Consider the following 17,791-nt stretch of genomic DNA (forward strand, 5'->3'; position numbering starts at 1 on the left):
CATCTTTCTTTAGGAAGAACATACATTCATGCTTAAAATACAAACACTTTACATTTGGTCATAGTCACTTCTTTGACTTCGTCTCTTGACCTTCTTCTTCATCTACTCTTTGTTCAGACTTTGTAAAACTGACCATCAAACTCAGTAGGTGTGCTCCTGCCTGTGTACAGCTTTGGCACATTCTATTGCCACTGCTGGGAATACGTTTCTTCTCTTCTCTGCCTGACAAAACCTTATTATCCTTTAAGAATCCATTCAAATATCACCTCCGCATGAAACCTGCTGTGACTTCTACAGACAATGGTAGCCACATTCTCCTTCAATTTCTCAGAACCCTTGGTTCATCTTTGGCTCATGCACTGAACTGTGAACATGTTCATCCTAAGGGCTAAGTTGTATTCATCTTGAGTGCCTAGTGATCTGGGCACAGTATTTCTTGGCTAACTTAAAACTTAATACTAACACATTGAATATAATGCACTTACTATTTTTAGACTTTGTAAAAAAATTAATTGAATAAACTGTAAAAAAGTTGCACCCCCCACCCCCATTTAATCAATTTGCTTTTGAGAATAAGAGCTGTTGGGCTTCCCTGGTGGCACAGTGGTTAAGAATCCGGCTGCCAATTCAGGGGACACGGATTCGAGCCCTGGTCCAGTAAGATCTCACAAGTCGCAGAGCAACTAAGCCCATGTGCCACAACTTCTGAGCCTGCACTCTAGAGCCCACGAGCCACAACTACTGAGTCCATGAGCCACAACTACTGAAGCCCACGCACCTAGAACCCATGCTCTGCAACAAGAGAAGCCACCGCAATGAGAAACCCACGCACGGCAAGGAAGAGTAGCCCCCGCTTGCCACAACTAGAGAAAGCCCGTGCGCAGCAACAAAGAGCCAACACAGCAAAAAATAAATAAATAAAATAAGTTTATTTTAAAAAAAAGAGAATAAGAACTGTTACTCATCTCCAGCTCTCCACTATTATTGGCCTAATGTTTCACACGTAAGTCTAAATAAGTATTTTTAATTAACATAACGCCCATTACTGGTGTTTAAGAGATACTGAAGTTTAAAAAACATGTTCAAATTTTATCATTTGTAATAAAATTACAAACTACTATAAATGGTAAGCTTTCAAAATTGAAATAAACAGAAAACTAACTGATGAAATTTCTCACTTTTTTTGCTTTGAATGCTAGTCTAAATTTTGGTGCATAAATATTGATTTTATCATAAAGACTACCATAAATCATGTGTAAATGCAATCTGTTTTTTCTTTTTAGGTTGAAATAACAATTAAGCCATATTGGATAGTGTATTTCAGTGCAACTTTTTCTGTTGAATAACTAAAAAATTAATTTATTCAAAGTGACTTTTAAATTAATCACTTACATAAGGTAACTGCAGTATATACCTATTTTATCTGAACAAGTTTTACAATATCTAAAAATTAAAGAGAGATACAGCAGGCTTCCCTGGTGGTGCAGTGGTTAAGAATCCGCCTGCCAATTCAGGGGACACGGGTTCAAGCCCTGATCCAGGAAGATCTTACATGCTGCGGAACGACTAAGCCTGTGTGCCACAACTACTGAGCCCACGTGTCACAACTACTGAAGCTCGCATGCCTGGAACCCGTGCTCCGCAGCAAGAGAAGCCACCGCAATGAAGAGTAGAGAAAGCCTGCACACAGCAACGAAGACCTAACGCAGCCCAAAATAAATAAAATAAATAAATTTATTAAAAAATAAAGAGAGATACAATTTTTATTTTAAAAAATCTGCAATAGCATATAAAAATTTGGGACTGCCATAAATTTGTAAATAAATTTGAATACAAGTAACAACTTCAAACCCTAACAAAGAAGTGAATAATGGGGAAAAAGAAGCTCTTATTTTTTTAATTAAAAAAAAATTACAGATACTACCTGTGAGTCAACATGTGTGCTCTGATTTTACTTTTTAAAATTTAAGCAGAGAACTATTTCTCTTTAAGGAATAGAAATCTCACTTTTAAAAAATCTAATAAAGAAATAGAGGGACTTCCCTGGAGGTCCAATGGTTAATAAGAGTCCGCGCTTCCAATGCAGGGGACGTGGGTTTGATCCCTGGTTGAGGAACTAAGATTCTGCATGCCGCAGTGCAGCAAAAAAAAAAAAAAAAAAAAAAAATTCAACCAACATTCATCACATAAATGATTATTTTCCATCACAGGCTGTTTTAAGCATGTTGTTAAAAAGGGGAAAACTTGAAGTTGTTAAAATGGATAGTAGTCAAAGCCACAGCTGAAAACAAAGTCCTAGATGCCTTCTAAAACTATGAAAGACTGATTGCAAATTTTTCCTTACTTCTGAGAAATAGAGCAAAAAGTAAGTAATTACTGATAATAGTTGAAGATTGTGAGAAGGTAATTGAGTGTGTATGTTTGTCTACTTCTAAACCTTATTTTAAATTAAGCACATAAGCAAATGCCAAGTATCGGTGAGTAAGGAATGTCATAATATTGGAGCTAGAAAGTACATCTTGGGTTAACTAAAATCTAAACTTACATGTCAACAATAGGGACTCTGAAATGCAAGAGTTCTCCATTGCTATTTAAGTTTCCAGGAACTGGAAGTTCACTGTTATGAATCAGCCCACTCCATGTACAGAACTCTTTAATTAACCACTAGAAAGTTTTCAGGTTCTTTCTATCAAGCTATAATACACCCCTTAATCATTTCCAATTTTTTCATGGGTTATTTTGGACTATACACAAAATGTTTACCTCTTCCACATGACAACCCTGAAATATTTATTTTAAGAAAATTCTTTTTACAGCCGAATATAACAAAGCATTTGTAAACTTTTGAACTCAAGTTTCTATAATACATTAAAACTAATTGTTCCAGGTGCCTATTATGCACTTGAACTTGCAAAGCTCTTGGTAGTGAAATTCACAACCTGGACCTGGAGATTCACAGGGCTCTCAAACAACAGAGGAGTGACAAATATCAGTACCTACACGAAGCAAACATGCCAAGATCTCTGCCAGATGCTTGGTAAAAAAGATATTTAGCAATGATAAGGGTCCTTGTATGAAAATGAGTTCAGAGTCTAGCTAGAGGAAAATAATGTACATGAGAAACAATGTGAGCACCATTTTATAGAGAAGACACATCAACTGTGATAATTACGATATTATTCCCAGGGAAGGAGGGCGTAAAAGGTGTTCATAGAAGAACTGAACAGGGACTTCCCTGGTGGTGCAGTGGTTAAGAGTCCGCCTGCCAGTGCAGGGGACATGGGTTCGAGCCCTGGTCTGGGAGGATCCCACATGTGGCAGAGCAGCTAAGGCTGTGCACCACAACTACTGAGCCTGCATGCTGCAACTACTGAAGCCCGCACACCTACAGCCCGTGCTCCGCAACAAAAGAAGCCACTGCAATGAGAAGCTCGTGCACCACAGCAAAGAGTAGCTCCCACTCACTGCCAACTAGAGAACGCCCGCGTGCAAACTGAACAAAGATTAGTGAGAGCTACCACAGAAGATGTCACTGCCATTCATTTGAAGAAGCAAAGGGACCTGAATTTCAAACAGGAGGGGCAGTCTAATTCTAGGTGGAGGGTGTATAAAACGGTGCTTTCTAGAGTGAAAGCAGGGAAACCAGCCTGACTGACTGACAAAAATATTGACACAAAAAATACAAGGAAATAAACTGGATTCGAAGAAAGCTGGAATACCTAGATCATCATCATAAAATATTTATGAGCATCAAAACTAAACATTCATTTGGAAATATAAGTACTTATTTATATATTTGGCCCTTGGAAGCATATATTAAATGGATTAAAGTTCAAATAAACAAAATCCTTCATGACACCCTACGGTTTTCCATTAACATTTATAGCACCTTTATCTTTACTTCTTGAGCACATCCAAGTTATCCATGGGCCTGGGACATAGACTCACAAAGTTTAGATTTGACATTTCATTTCTTTGTGCTATGATCACTGTATTTAAAGACATTCTTTTGTCACCAAAAGACCAAGTTAATTTCTTATATCTCTGTTTTCCATATTTTCCTTCTCTCCAAAAAGTATTTCATTTTCTATCACCAAGCTTCTGCATTTCCGTGAAGTTTCCTCCCTTTATCTTTTAATCTGGGTGGGCAACTCTTTAACTGATTTCCACTTCTCATGATATGCATACATTCTTTGATGGGGAACATTTTCATACCAGGGAATCTGTTATGAGAACATAATAATCCCTCAACTGATATTGTATGAAAATTTGACCTTGTCTTATGAATCCTAATTTTCATGGCCTAGTACTTGGAACTTAAAAGACAATCAACATTTGTGGAATAAGTGAGTAAATATAAATCCTTGTTTGACATCATAATTGTGTTCCTGAACCATTCAGATTTCACTTTTGCCTATATAGAAGCAGCAAATCACCAGGATTATAAAGGAGTGGCAATGTTAACTATATTTCTCAGTTAATGTTTTCCCCATTCTTTAGTAGATTTTTTTTCCTACTTATACTGAAAGAATTACATTAAAAGATTGTTGAGAGGTATCAAGAGGAAAGGAAGATCATATGCACATGATTAAGTAATAATATTCAAATTGAGGTTTTCTTTCAGATTTTGAAATCTAAAAAATTTTGGCTCATGGGCATAGTTCTTTCAAACTGCTTGGTCATCTCACTGATTATGATGTGTAACAGACCATTTCCATCCCAGGGTTAACAGGAATAGACCAAGGCTGAGAGAGGAAGTAAGGAAAAAACCTGAATGGGACACATGTAGATGAACTGGCTTGCCCTTCCTCTATAAATCATAAGCAGCAGTATCTTCATTAGTTTAACCTTTGTCTCTCATCAGAGAATCTATTTTTTTCATAGATGTGGCTTTTAGTGTAAAGCTATAGAAAAAAGTATGGGTATAATATGTGAGAAAACATCTGTCTTTATCTTATTATCAAAATATCAAGGGGCAAAATGAATAAACATGAAACATTTCATGACTTACTTCCAACTTTTGTTTATTTCCGTGAGATTTGATATGTGTTTATTCATACACTCGCCCATTCCTTCTAAAGAAATTCAGTGATTCTATAGAAAAAGACCACAACATTGCTTTACCAGCTTGTTTTTTTGAACATCTAGTATATAAAAATATGCTAACCATAAAAATAATGGAAACCATCTTGGATTAAGCAGATAGTCAAAAACATAGGCTCTGTCATAAAAGCCCAAGTTCATTCACCTTTATCATTAATAGAAATTTACCCCAAATGAGTGAGTAATTGGTGTGGTGGAATGCCATATTGTAACTTCTATTTATATTTTTTATCATCTTCTTTTAATATCTATTTTTATGATATATACACTAGCATAGTAGTATATGTATATAAATAAACACACTAGTAAATATATGGGAGTGGTTATGGACTGGTCTCAGCCTATCAATAACCAAGGTTGCAGCTGAACTGGCCCTTGTGGTTCCTCTTATGTGCAAGATGTCCTAAGTAATAAAGGTCAGGAAACATTGAAAAAAAACAAAGGTTTATTACTTACAAGTCCTGGAAATTACCTGGCACACATGGGGCCACAGAACAAGAGTAAGTTTGTGGGGAATGGACGGGGTGGGGCAAGGGGAGTGACACCTGGGATTCTTCTTTTATTGAGGTGGAGGCTGGGGCCTTGGGTTTCACAGGCTCACTCTTAATTTAAAACACAAGAGCAGGAATTTAAAGCACAGGAAGAGATAAAACCAGCAGCCCAAATGGTGAGTTACTGAAATCAACCAAGATCTCTAAAACAAAGGAGCCTGGGGAGACGGGGTGGGGGTCAGCCTGGCTCTTGATCTAGTTCTGTGGTTAGCAATGTGTTTATTTGAGATATCAATCAAAGCTTAAGTCAGACACTTGCATTACAAAAAGAGAAGCCAACTGACAGGGCTTACACTGCAAAGGTCTATATTCAAAAATGATTTACTGCTTGGAGGATATATTCAAAAGAGTTTCGAGATCTCTACTTTAGGACATTTGAAGAACAGTTCTTCACAAAACAGGTTCTAGAATTAACCTTGGAGAATGATTGTAAACCTCAGCCAAAGACATTAAAAATCATTGTTTGACCATTTATTTAGGAAATAGGATAAATGTTTTATTCCCCAGTAAGAGAGACTCAGAACAAATCTATCTGAACACAACCGTTGAAGGTGGGTTGAATCCCTCCAGCAAGTTCATATCAGAATAATCTAAATCTGTACTCCTGAGAAAAATAGGGATCCTTGATGATGCCACTATGTCCATGGAAGAAGTCAAATAATATGGACCTTGAAACTGGGACTTCGGCCGTTCACCACCTCCTAGTTTTGCATTAGTGATGCACTGGGACCTAAATTGGGTGGTTTCCAAGCAATTAAGCAATCATAATGCAAACATTTTTTGCATTAAATTTTGATCTGGAAACAAACAAATTTAAATTTAGCTCCAAGATTTTCTAAAATATGTCCTATATTTATATTTTATTTCTAGAAAATTGCACTCACCTGCATCCATTGCAATCACGGAAACATTGTACTGGTTGTCTTTTACAAATGTTGATTTTCTATCTAGAGCTTTTACGGTTTTGAAGTCACCAGTGTATCCATTAATTTCAAACCAGTTATCTTCATCTCTTATCTTCTTATACCTAGTTTTTAGAAATCAAATGTAAATGCTCAAACCAAAGAGTGGACATAATCTCAAAATCCGTCATCCTAAAAATACATAGGATGTTCCCAAATTTGAAATCAATTATCATCACAATTAAAAAGAAGGAAATTTTGAAAATACATTACCTTTAGCCCTCAGCAGTGCCGCTGTCCGGATCCACTGCTTCGTATCCAAGGAGTGTTGTGCCCACTGGGAGGCCATCTTTACTCTTAATAACTTTTACTGGCAGTTGGCATTCAGGGCCCTCATCATGGTCTTTAACTTTAACAATGACAGTTGTAATGCGCATAGTAGGAGTTTGTGAGTTTGCTGCTTTAGAGAATTGTGCTTCGTTAATTACACCAATTTGCAAAACCATTTGGCGATGTACATCATAGTTCAATGACTGTTCAATAAACATACCATAATGAGTCTCTCTATATATACATATATATAGAGGACATAACTATGTTTCCAAGTTTTAGCACAAAAGGGAAAATCATTTTTATGTGTAAAATGTTACCAAAAGTTGTTGCTAATGTATTAACGACGAATAATTAGCTTCCTATAGTGACAAACACTATCAAATGTAAAACTGTTCATTTTTAAGATTCAACAAATTTTTCTTCTCGCTTTCCTTTGGAAAGGTCCTGCTTTCATTTTTTTTTATTACAAGTTTAAATACTAATAGAAATACAGAATAAGTGTTTGAATAAATTCAAATGGACTATTTCTCATTATTTTATTATTATCAAATGGGATAACAGTGATAACTAAATTAGCAAAAGTCCCTCTAAGCTAAGTATACAAAATAATTACATAGACTGTAACCAAGCAGGACCCTATGGGGCCTTCCCAGGGCAGACTTCTCCCCCATATACTCTGCTTTAGCTCCTTTCTGTAGTGCCTAGATAATAGTATCTGATGCACAGTTCCTGAATTGTTTTAAAGATGTGAAAAGCCCCCACCAAATGGAAGATGTTAACTACTTGATGACCATGAGCTCATAGCCCACAGGCCTAAGGACTGATAATGTTAACCCCTATGACACCACCCTGTTACCTCACCATCAACTAATCAGAGAACTGTGCAGGAGTTGATCACATACTCTGGGATGCCCCTCCCTCACCTTGCCTTTACAAATGGTTTGCTAAAATCCTTAGGGGAGTTTGGAGTTTTTGAGCACAAGATACCTGTTCTCCTCGTATTGGCACCTTTACAATAAAGCTGCACTTTCCTTCACTACAACTTGGTGTCAGTAGATTGGCTTTACTGCCAGAGGGCGAGTGGGCCTGAGTTTGGTTCAGTAATAAGACTACTAGGACATGAGATTTGGCTATAATGGAGCAGTTACTCTGAGTATCTGAGTCAAAAGGTATAATATTATCTAGCAACACCTTCTCAAAGTATATTATATACGGATTTGTTAGTTCATGAACTGAGTAACTAGAAAGAATCCCAAAACAATAAATGATTAGAGACTAAAATATATCAAAATAACAAAAAAAAGAAAGAAAGAAATCTAGAAAAAAGTCCAAAAATATTTTTTAAAGAAATTTAAAAAAAGAAAGGAAAAATAAGCAATATTATAATTAAAGGACAGTTTCTAAAAATTTTATAAGGAACACAAAATGAAAATACTTACTGTAACTTCTTTGGGAGTTCATGATCAGTTTACACATAGTTTAGTGATTGAGAAATTAATTAAGCAATTCATTACTTCTCTATCCAGTAAACGTGTAGTTGTGGTGATGACACCTGTGTCTGGATGTATGGAGAAATGCTTTGGATTGTCTGGAATTTGCTGTAAGATTTTATATTTCAGACGAGTATGTAGAGCATCAGGTTCATCGAGGTCTATGGCAGTCACTTTTCTCACTGAAGTTCCTGTTTAGATAAATCCAATACTGTCAACAACCTAAGATAGCGATATAATTGAATTACAAACAAAAATAAAATCAAGGCATTGCTGTGGCATATTCTCCCAAAAACCCCACAAGTTGACTGATTTTACAGATAAGTGGAGAAGTATCTAAATGCTCTCCCACAACTCCAAGAACCCCTAACCTGGAAACTTCAGTTAGGTGGCTACTGTGGATAACATAATTTGTGTTCTGCATGTGTGAGAACATCCACCCCACCGTTGGTAACAGAGGTTCTCAAATTCTTCCTCTCAATCCAGTACATGGGCCATTTTTTGATGGGACCTTCTCTGTATATCTTGTTTCTTTAATATCCCACTTGATAGTGTTAAAGGAAGAGCACAGCTTTGCATATGATAACAAAGGTTTTATGCTTTTATATTTTAATAAATGTGCTGAATTGTTAATACATACAAGACAAACATTATGCAACAGTCAGAATATCATTTGGACAAGCTTTATGGCTCAGAAATCAGAGTATTGGTAATGTTACTTTAGCAAACCATTTATTGTGGGAAAATAATATTAAATGTGCACACAAAATAATGTTAAATATGCACATAGAAACTAAGAACATATCTTGTGATTTTTGAGAATGAACTAGACTTGTTATGCCCTTTGGTTTGATGAGGCCACAATCTTGGCTGCTGAGAGCATCAAACCAGTTTTAAATTTTTTCAATTTGTTTGGGAAATAAGCTAAGTAAAGAAATGCATATGTTGTTATAAGCCAGATCAGCATTTCCATACCATAATCTATTTCTGGGTCCTTGAAAATATTGAGACTTTATAAAGATTCAAATGCTCTATTGCTTTATAAATATATCTGGGACACATATGTACATGATCAAAATAGAAAATATAAACAGCCTTTGTCTGTCATTGTGGATTAATCTAACAAAGTTAGTAACTTTGTGTATCAGTTAGCTGCCTTCTACATGTGCCTAGAAAATGAGCACAAAAAAGGTTTGCCTTTGAAGCGCCTATGATCTTATAAGACTACAAAGTTTTATGTAGAATATCCATGAAAGGCAAGCATTTAAAAATGTTTTGCATAACTGTGCCTAAAAGATTAATGAAGAATTCAACTGAAGCAAAATTCTCATGTTTTTCCTAAGATGTGAACTTACCGGTTTGGCAATTCTCAGGCACACTAAAGACAGTCAATTGTCTTCAAAATATGAGGCGTTATCATTATCATCTTCAACTTTGAATAGTAAGGGGAGTGGGTACTCAGGTGCATAACCGTCCACAGTAGTTGCATAGGCATAGATCTGAAAGGTAGACAAACATCATCAGCTAATTCTTGAATAACAAATTAGGCACAAAATTAAACCTAGCGGTTGGGGAAAGATGTAATATTTTAAAATATCATTGACAAAGGCCTATGTAACTAAGAACTTATGCAACAGAGAGACAACACAGCAGCACAGACTATGCCTGCCCTATGGCTTCAATCCTTTCTCATTATTCTCTCACCAAGTACCACGCACTCCAGGTGAAGGAGGCTATTCTGTTCCCTGAATTAACTGCATGCAGTTCTGCTTGTTAGAATGCATGTAGACTTCCCCTAGTCATGCTAATAACAAGTATTTTTTCTAAAGTTTATACAAAATATGACTCTAGTTATTTGTAGATTTATATACGCATATAAATATCAACTATTTCTGGGTGACTCGACTGTGTTCTTTTCTCTACCTGTATTTTCTCATTTTTCTATCAGTAACATGTATTTCTTGTGTAGTAAAAATGCTAATAAAATCAAATATATATATATTCCAAACTCTATCTCAAAATGATATATCTTGGTCCCAAATGTGAGGATTTAATGCCCTTTTTCTTTAAATACCATCAAATTATTTCTGAAGTTTTCTGGTAAATGGTTGTTGAGTTAAACAGATTTTCTTCACTGACAGTAGCAACTAAACCTGCCCAAAGTGAAGTCTGTGTTAACTCAGTTCATTACCACAACTAGCCTTCCTGATTTCCCTACCTTAACCATTTTCTAAAATGAACCAGGATTAAACCAGGATTAAAATCTCAGGTATCTAACTCCTCCCCCTCTTTAGCCTTATATTCGTCAGTTGCCAGGTTCTAGAGATTACAGCATTTCTGTGTCTCTGTCATTCACTTCCCTTTTCTATTCTCAATGCCATTATCCTCATGTGACTCCAAATGTATCCTTTCATATTGTATCCTACACACATGTCCTACCAACTTTCCTACAGTTGTCCTAACTGACCTTCTCCAAACTATGTAGCCCTCAAGAGTCAGATTCATTTCCACAAAGCACAATTTTAATCATGATGTTAGCTAATCAGACTTTTCAGTGATCTTCCTATCATCTACCAAAGTAACACAAAATCTTCACTGTTGTGTGGAAAGGAAACATCTCATCTTCACATGCTAACCTGGAGGGGAAGAAATTTCCACTCCAATCTCTAGGACAGAAGGTTTTGAAATAACCATTCATGTTCTCTCTGTTCCCTTTTTCACTTTTCCCCAAGCAACCTCCAGCTGGGTTTTTTCAGTAATAAAACTGATACTTTGATTTCTGTCAGTCTGATCCCTGTCTTAATAAATTCTGCACTCAGGGATACAGGAGGGTATTATCACCACTTCACCACCACCACACTATTCAGCCTTCCTATCAATCCCTCCCTCTCCCCTCATATTTTTGTTTGTTTGTTTGCGGTACACGTGCCTCACTGCTGTGGCCTCTCCCGTTGCGGAGCACAGGCTCTGGATGCACAGGCTCAGCGGCCATGGCTCACGGTCCCAGCTGCTCCACGGCATGTGGAATCTTCCCGGACCGGGGCATGAACCCGTGTCCCCTGAATCAGCAGGAGGACTCTCAACTACTGCGCCACCAGGGAAGCCCTCCCCTCATATTTGATGTAATTTTTTCTTTCTTTAAACTGCTGTCATTTTGAGAGTTTTGGCTAGAAAAAACTATGTAATTGTTTTATGTCCCTATTACTTTCCAATTGTCCTCAGGGGTGAAAGCCTGAGACTTAGGATATTTGTGTGATTGAAGCACCTAACACAGTGCCTTACATTGGGTAATTCACCAGTAAATAGCTTGTTGCATTCAATTCCATCCATCTTTTTTTTTTTAGGAAAATAAACCACCCCTTAAGTTTGCCTTCTGTAAAAACTGTCTTAAACATTCTATGGGACCACTTGTAATGAATTCTTCTACTTCATCACGTTGGTATTAAAACATCTCCCTATCTAACCTAAGTCCATCCTGCTGTAATTTACACTAATTTTTGCTAGTTTTTCTCTTCAATGGAAATGATCATCTACTTCTCGCTGTATAATCACTTGTAGTTTAAAATAGCTCCTGATGCTCAACTACAAATAAATATTGTTATTCCACATTCCACTGATTTTCAGATGTAGTGATTTTGTTTCCAGTACTATTTCAGGTACTAGTTTGATTTTTCACTATTAATGTGCTGAGCATCTCCAAAATAAATAAAAATTCAAATAATTATTGTAAAGATGATTTAAACTAGAAATGCAGCTGAACTTTAAACCACAGCCTGGATCCCTTGGAGAATCCACTAATATTCATATGATAAAGAAACTAATTATAAATATTTTCATAATTAGTCACTAAAGCAGCAGTTTCAGAAAGCTCAATACAACTAATGGTTTTGCAGTCTAGTTCCCATTATTCTATATTAAAAGCAATAATAATATATTTAAATATTGTTACAATACCTATACATAGAATACTATACTTTAGTAGAATTAGTCATATTTTTAGCTAAGTTAGAAGAGTATTATTTAAATTTCTTGTGTCTACTATTGTGATATTTTCCCCTTGAATTCTTCTGTAGCTTGAAGAACCTCATCTCTTTTATCCCTTTTGCACTATAATTTGCCTTTATCTCTGTAATTGCTCTCATCTTTGGGAATGTATAAACAGTTGTCAACAGAAGATGGGGCTTGAATTTACCCTTGTAGAGAGGGGTATTGAGTGTGTAGACTGGGGAGAGGAAAGGAGAGAGCAGTGACACCAAAGCTGAGTGTGTACGGAACGTAACTAGCAACATGAATTTAAAGACAATGGATAGACTTGTGTGTCTGGAAAAGAAATCATATGTTACAAGATAGTAAGGCTCTGGCTGGATAGGTAAGAAGGGACCAGATTGAGCTGATTTTTCCCTATAAACTTATAAAAGGTACAGACTCTCCTCAACATTCAAAGAGGAAGAGTGTTTGCAGCTGCTTTCTTTCATAAAATAACTTGGAATTATTGAAGAAAATTCACTTCTTATACAACTCTTCTTTAAAAAACTTGCAAAAGGGCCTTATATAAATCCCTAAAAGACTAGATGCATTGAATGGTTTAAAACAAATTCCTTCAACTGCAATAATGGTGTGACTCATCCAGAAAAATCTTTACCAGACAAAATTAAACAATACAACATGGGGCAATAGAGCAAATGGGAGCACAGTAATGATATGTATTGAATTAGACCCTGTTCCCAATAATCAAGGAAATCAAATTATTTCGAACAACAATAATTTATTAACACTTAACATTCAAATAGCTTAGGTAAAAGCAAAGAATTGGAAAATCCCATCAAAAGCCCCAGTCTTGAGGACAAAATTCTGGAATATGTGCATTATTTGATCTCTGCCATTAGAATATTTTTAGAGAGCTTTACTGTTTATATGGTGATTTTGCCAGCATTATGGCATTTAATGATCACAACAGCTCTGAGGTAGATAAGACAACAATTAGCAGCCCATAAAACAGAGAAGAAAACAGATTCTTGAAGTTGTGACTTGTCCAAGACTAAAAGCAAAAGTGGCAGATACTGAAGATCCACTAATTTCCAGAGAAATAAGCTTTCCAGTAAAAAACAGTAAATGAAACTGACTTGATAGAAAAGCAAAGACATACTATTTTAATTTTAACCTCTACATTGACAGAGAAGGCTTCTATTCCACATTGTCTCAAGAGATTTTACAACTTGCACCATGTTTACATCTGGTTGTTATACTTTATGAATTTTGTTGATTTGCAGTTGGTGTTTCTAAATGTCAATTCAATCTTAAGCATGTTAATGGAAACTAGAGAAACACAAGTAATTCTGAAGGAAAATTACTCAAAAGGCCAACTTTGAGCAAAAATTCCAACTATTTTATTCCTTTGTCCTTTAAAAGATGTCAAAAAATAGTGAAGTAGCTTATTTTATTTTGTTTTATTTTATTTTATTTTAGGCCACAACATACGGCTCTTGGGATCTTAGTTCCCTGACCATATATATCCCCTCAGCAGCGAAAGTGCAGAGTCCTAACCACTGGACAGCCAGGGAATGCCCAGTAACTTATTTTAATTATAAATTATTCTCTTTCCCTCCCCTCTTGCAATGATATTAATAAGAAGCCAAAAGAGACAGCAGACTGACCAGTGAGAAGCAGCTAAAGACCTCAAAAATCCATAAACAGCATGTTATCAGCAGAATAAGAAATGAAGTGTACATCACAACATACAGAGCAGGCAGCTTTTTATTTCTCCACAAGAACGACTGCTAGTGTTAGAGCTTTTCTTCCTATGAAGAAGCTATAAAAGCAGCAGAGAACTTATGTATTTACATACACATGTATGTAAATATACATATTTATCAATTATTTATTTGGCTTTTTGATGAAAAGGTCAAAATGTTTAAAGTGAAGAAATATAGCATTGCGTATCATTCTAGATACTATGATTTTCACATATATAGTAACGTGAAGAAAATAAGTAACGATTGTATATAACAATATCATGGATAATGCCCGAACAATTTCTGTTTTTCATAATTTCTGTTTTTATTAATAACACACACACACACACACACACACACACACAGAGTAAGAACCAGTTTCACCTATTTCCTGACTTAATCACTTGTCACTTAACCAACCAGAACTTTATAGGGTTTTGGTGAAAGATGCTATCTTGAGAAATAGTGACCCGCCTAGAAAGAGATAATCCATTAACAAATATTAAAGAATTGATTTTATTCCGCTAGAAGTGGTACGATGAAATTTTGTTAAAATACTAGCTACTGTGCAAAGCATTTGTATACCTATATAAAGACACACAGGTGTTCCAGCATATTTTATTTTATGTGATATGGAGACTCTTTACAATTTGGACATAAAAAAAATATTTTGTAAGCCTTATTCTAAATGTATAACAAATGTAAAGTATATGTAATATGTAAGCATATTCTAAATTTGATGAAGAGTTCTTGTAATCAAAACAAATTTAGCTGGGAAAGTCTCTTATAAATCGAGTCCTCACTGCAAGAAGACGAGCTTAGTGTCAGAACATTCAAGCCAATCCGGTGGACTGGCCCTACTGCATTCTCTGAAGAGAGGGACCTCTTAGAAAGTTCTATTAAGATGGAAATAAACTGTAGATGATCTCATCTCCTCTTTAAAGAGAGACTCAAATCCATAGTTACTTGGGAGAAAGCCACTCAGGGTGGAGCACCACATCTCCAGCCAGAATGAATCTTCACTGACCCACCTTGCCTTGTTCTGCAGGTAGGTCATTCTTTTTTATTTATTTATTTTTGTTGTTTTTTTCTTTCTTTATTTTTTATTTTTTATTTTTTAGGTAGGTCATTCTCATTGCCACACCTGAAAACATTTGATATTCTGACTTTGCTCCTTGGCTACTGCGTTGTTCATTTTTACACCAGTTGTAAATAGCCCTATTATTCCTTAAAACCATCTAGTCTTTATGTATGTTAATTATAAGTGGAATAGACAAACAAGTGAGCATTCAAGAGCAATAATTTTAGCACAGAAGGAAATAGATGAGATGAAGGGCTCCTGTGAGCAGATTATTGTGCTTAAGTCTTGCCTAATATACCTTCCTTCCTCCTGCTTCCAGTACAATTTCTATCTCCTTCTGTTCCTGTCTCTGAGTGTCTGAAAGCAAAATGGAAAAACTCTTCTTTTCAGAAGACAAAATGAGGTCATGTGTTGTGTAAATGGAGCCATCTTCTAGAATTCCGAAGTCAGGATCGCTTGACTGAATTAGGTTGGAGACACTCCTTCAGATTCACTGCAGGGAAGAAATTTCACTGTAATTTGTAAAGTGAAACAAGAATAGAACAAGTTTTACAGGAATGACAACCTCCAGTTAGTTCATGAGAAGCAAAAAGGGGGAGGTTATGCTTGGAATGTGTGGAGTAATTACTATTCTAAAACTTAGAGGCCATAAAAATTAAGTAATTAAATTGATGGAGTCACCGTTTCCACTACTTTCATCATAAAATAATTTATGAACAGACATAAAATATTTTTAATGTCACTGGATTTATTGTTTCCACTTTAACGCATGTATATGTACAAATGTGTTGTTTTCTATTATATGTAGTAAACTGTATGATGTCAGATTTTGAACTTGTTTGCAATAATCTGTGATAGTTAAAACTATCTTGCAAAAAATAAGAAAACTGGTCTATACTTAAGTAATATCTCTCAGTAATACTGCAAGTACTAATTCTATAAAATCTTTTATAGGCTTAATAAACCCCAAACTTAATAATGCTTAGTGTTTGTATCAAAATATTTCCTTTACTGATTCATATTTAATATATTTACCATATTTACTATGTGTCTTTAGAGTATAGACTGTGTACCTTTTAAGTGCTTTTAAAAGATATAAGGGATTAATTCAAAACCTCAAAGCACTGGGCAAAGTATAGAGAAGTATACCACTTCTGTATACAAGGTGTGTTTTTCTTTTTCTTTTTTTTTTTTGTGTGTGTGTGTGTGTGTGGTACGCAGGCCTCTCACTGTTGTGGCCTCTTCCGTTGCGGAGCACAGGCTCCGGACGCACAGGCTCAGCGGCCATGGCTCACGGGCCCAGCTGCTCCGCGGCATGTGGGATCTTCCCGGACCGGGGCACGAACCTGTGTCCCCTGCATCGACAGGTGGACTCTCAACCACTGCGCCACCAGGTAAGGCCCACCCTACTCTCTTTCAAGCCCAGACTGAAGGAGGGAAACACACAGTAACATGCTTGAACTCCCTAATCCTTTGCTTGTTACTCACCAGGAAAGAGAAAAGGAGCTGCTTAGAGAAGATGCTCCCTGGGGCAGTGGAGGCCACAGCCATCAGAAGCAGTCCCAATGGTCACGGGTGGTGCTGGATAACAGGGCAGCTTGGGATGCACAGGGTGGCTTCAGCAGATTCCCGACAGCTGGCACTTGTACGGGATATTCTGCTGCCACCTTGACGTGGATGAACGTGATTTGGAGAAGAGTCAGGAGGCAAGTGGTAAAAATGACAGGAGGAGGAGCAGCAGAACAATTGCTTTCCTCCTATTCTCAGGTCAGTCCTCCTCCTTCAATTCAATTACCTCGGAATGGAAAGAGGTTTTCCTATAAGTGGGGAGGGTGGGGTACCACTAGCTCTTCCTCACAGCTTTCAAAATTTCTACTGCCACTTGACGCATAGGCAGAAGCAACAGGGAGCATCCTCAATCCTCAGCCCTCCTCCCTTTCCCCCCATGTTAATGCTCTGAAGTCCTCCCTGGCTATTACCCACTCCCATGTCCTCCCCTCATTCTTGGCCTTGTTAACCTGTCTTGGCCGTGGGTACAAACATAGATGGTGTGTGCACAAACTCCACTCAAAGAAGTGATGCCTCCTCATCTGCCATTGGCAAATCAGGAATACACAGCCATCTGCAATAACATCTATCAGAAGTTATCTCCCCATCTAAGCATTTTGGTGTAGTCTGTCACACCTAGCACTGCAGTTCTGCCTGAGGTCTGGCGCTCTGGTCCACAGCAGCAATTTCACAGATGTGTTGTGTCTACTCCTTATTATTGTCTGCATGCTGTGGTATGATTCTGTAGAGGTTACAGGAATTTCCTACAGTGCATATTGAAGTTATACAAGTAAGTGAATAAAAAAATAGCTGGGGGCTTCCCTGATGGCGCAGTGGTTGAGAGTCCACCTGTCGATGCAGGGGACACGGGTTTGTGTACCGGTCCGGGAAGATCCCACATGCCACAGAGTGGCTGGGCCCGTGAGCCATGGCTGCTGAGCCTGCGTGTCCGGAGCCTGTGCTCCGCAACGGGAGAGGACACAACAGTGAGAGGCCCGTGTACCGCAAAATATATATATATATATATAATATATATATAAACATATATATT

The 17,791-nt window shown here is 36.9% G+C and overlaps 1 protein-coding gene across 1 annotated transcript in view; it reads right to left on the reverse strand.

The window, feature by feature from the left end:
• The window catches only part of LOC132502488 (desmocollin-1-like), a 36,523-nt gene extending 19,780 nt beyond the window's left edge, over window positions 1-16,743 (reverse strand). Inside the window, 8 exon segments of the mRNA XM_060118362.1 lie at window positions 6,535-6,681; window positions 6,830-7,089; window positions 8,404-8,570; window positions 9,735-9,776; window positions 9,779-9,878; window positions 15,491-15,662; window positions 15,664-15,685; window positions 16,677-16,743. Of these exon segments, the coding sequence (XP_059974345.1) occupies window positions 6,535-6,681; window positions 6,830-7,089; window positions 8,404-8,570; window positions 9,735-9,776; window positions 9,779-9,878; window positions 15,491-15,662; window positions 15,664-15,685; window positions 16,677-16,743 (977 nt within the window).
• Window positions 16,744-17,791: the final 1,048 nt, after the last annotated feature.

This window comes from Mesoplodon densirostris, chromosome 15 (genome assembly GCF_025265405.1).
Source record: "Mesoplodon densirostris isolate mMesDen1 chromosome 15, mMesDen1 primary haplotype, whole genome shotgun sequence".
In the NCBI taxonomy this organism is placed as follows: Eukaryota; Metazoa; Chordata; class Mammalia; order Artiodactyla; family Ziphiidae; genus Mesoplodon; species Mesoplodon densirostris.